General features: G+C 36.8%; 1 protein-coding gene across 1 annotated transcript in view; it reads left to right on the top strand.

Moving 5' to 3' along the window:
• The first annotated feature begins 285 nt into the window (after positions 1–285).
• Positions 286–1,889, top strand: part of MRPS21 (mitochondrial ribosomal protein S21) — a 26,406-nt gene continuing 24,802 nt past the window's right edge. Inside the window, exon 1 of the mRNA XM_006902218.1 lies at positions 286–368. Within this exon, the coding sequence (XP_006902280.1) occupies positions 286–368 (83 nt within the window). The remainder of the gene's footprint in view (positions 369–1,889) is intronic.

The following is a 1,889-nucleotide window of genomic DNA, read 5'->3' as shown; positions in this document are numbered from 1 at the left end:
GTTGCTTCAGTCCCCTAGAACTTGCCTACTTGTCTCCGTGTTGACTTCTCTTCTCTAGGGTAGGGTTCATATTGGCAAAGAGCATGAGGGGATTTTGATAACAATTTGCTTGTACCTACTCGGATATTGGGACTTTGACCTGCACCGGTTCTTTGCGTTTCTAACCCTGAATAAGCCTCACAGTAGCCTAGAGTGCAGGAAGTACTGTTTGTTTTTTACCTGTTCTCTGTCTTTACATCCTTTATTTACCCACGTTCAACAGAGTGAAGACTTAAATCCAAGATCATGGCAAGACATTTGAAATTCATTGCCAGGACTGTGATGGTACAGGATGGTAACGTGGAAAGTGCATACAGGAGCCTGAACAGGTAATTGTTAGGGATCATGCTTAGACCAACTCTCTTGGAAGTGCAACGGTTATCTATGTCTATATCTATTTCCCTGTTATAAGGGGCTCTGGTGGCGTAGTCCATAGGGAGTTTTTTCGCTGCTAAGATTAAGCCCTCACTTCTTAGGTGGTTCCAATCCAGCAGCCACTTCCTGGGAGAAAGATGGGGAGTCTCCTCTCATATGATTTACAGCTTCGGGATCCCCGAGGAGGGTCAACAGTGATTCAATTATGACTTGACCACAAATTACTTTGACTCTCCTTTCATAAATCCATGTCAAACTGGTGCCAGAACTCGCCCTCACTTTGTTACCTAAAGAAATGAAATTATTCCCAAAACCTACCCGTGTAGGTTTTAGTGAACAGACGGTTATCCTTTTGATGATGAATCTGAATTCTAAGATTTAAAACATAGGCCAAGAGAATGTGTAGTTATTAAAGTATTAGTATGGAAGCAGAAACATAATACATAGTAAACAGATAAAGAAGAGATTAGTATGAAACAAGGCTGATGAAGATTAGTTTAGTTTGTAATCTTGGAGAAGCAGGCAAGAGAGCAGAAGGCATTATGTTTCCAGGAGGGTTATAGCTTAAGTAAGAATTAATAGGTGGTAATGAAGTGACTGGGGAGGTGCAGCTGTATTGAAGAATTTTTCATGCTAAACTGAGTTAAGAATAACTCTTACATAGACTATTACCACAGTTTTTCAAAGAAAGAAATTCTTTAGCCATCATATATCACCACTTTCAAGATTTTTTTTTTCTCTTCTGTAATGCTTCATTAATCAATTTCTCTCCAGTGTTAAGTGGATTTGGAGTGACATCTTCTCTTGTGTTATCACAGACTTGTAGAATGAATATTTGTTTTGGTTTTTAGAGATTATAGGAACAAGAAAATTGGAAGAAGTGTCTTCTGGGAAAACTCTGTCTTCACTTACCATTGTTTGGAGTTTCTTAATTAACCTGGTGTCATAATTTTTTATATCTGCTTCTTCAAAAAAGCTCATGTTTTTGTTTAATCAGCATTTTTAACTTTTCCTGGGTTTTTTTTTAAATTTACAGTTTTACGTAAATTCTTCCTTATCGTAGGTTAGCACATCTGTTAAGTGAGGAAAGCATTAAAAATGTTAGAAGGTAGAGGTATATTTAGATACTTTTCTGCCATGTGACATGATGTTGCACTATTTCAGACCTTTTTGTTCTTTGAAATTTATTTTTCAATTTCTTCTAAGTTTATCTCTATTTTCTTTTGCTACAGCAGCCCCCATATGCTTCTCCTTTACTTTTTTATTGTAGTAAAATATATTTTCTTATTGTACTGTCAAGTCAGAATCAACCCATAGTTATTCTCCAGTGGGTTTTCAGAAGCAGTAAAATCATCCAGAAGTAGTACTGCGCACTGCCCATCTTTCTCCCACGGAGCAGCTGGTAGATTTGAATCATGTACCTTTGTATTGACAGTACATTTCATTGACATTTTTAAAAATTTATTATTATTATT

This window comes from Elephantulus edwardii, unplaced genomic scaffold, assembly GCF_000299155.1.
Source record: "Elephantulus edwardii isolate Elephantulus edwardi_28Jun2011 unplaced genomic scaffold, EleEdw1.0 scaffold00384, whole genome shotgun sequence".
Taxonomy (NCBI): Eukaryota; Metazoa; Chordata; class Mammalia; order Macroscelidea; family Macroscelididae; genus Elephantulus; species Elephantulus edwardii.
This window is presented reverse-complemented; position numbering and strand designations above follow the sequence as displayed.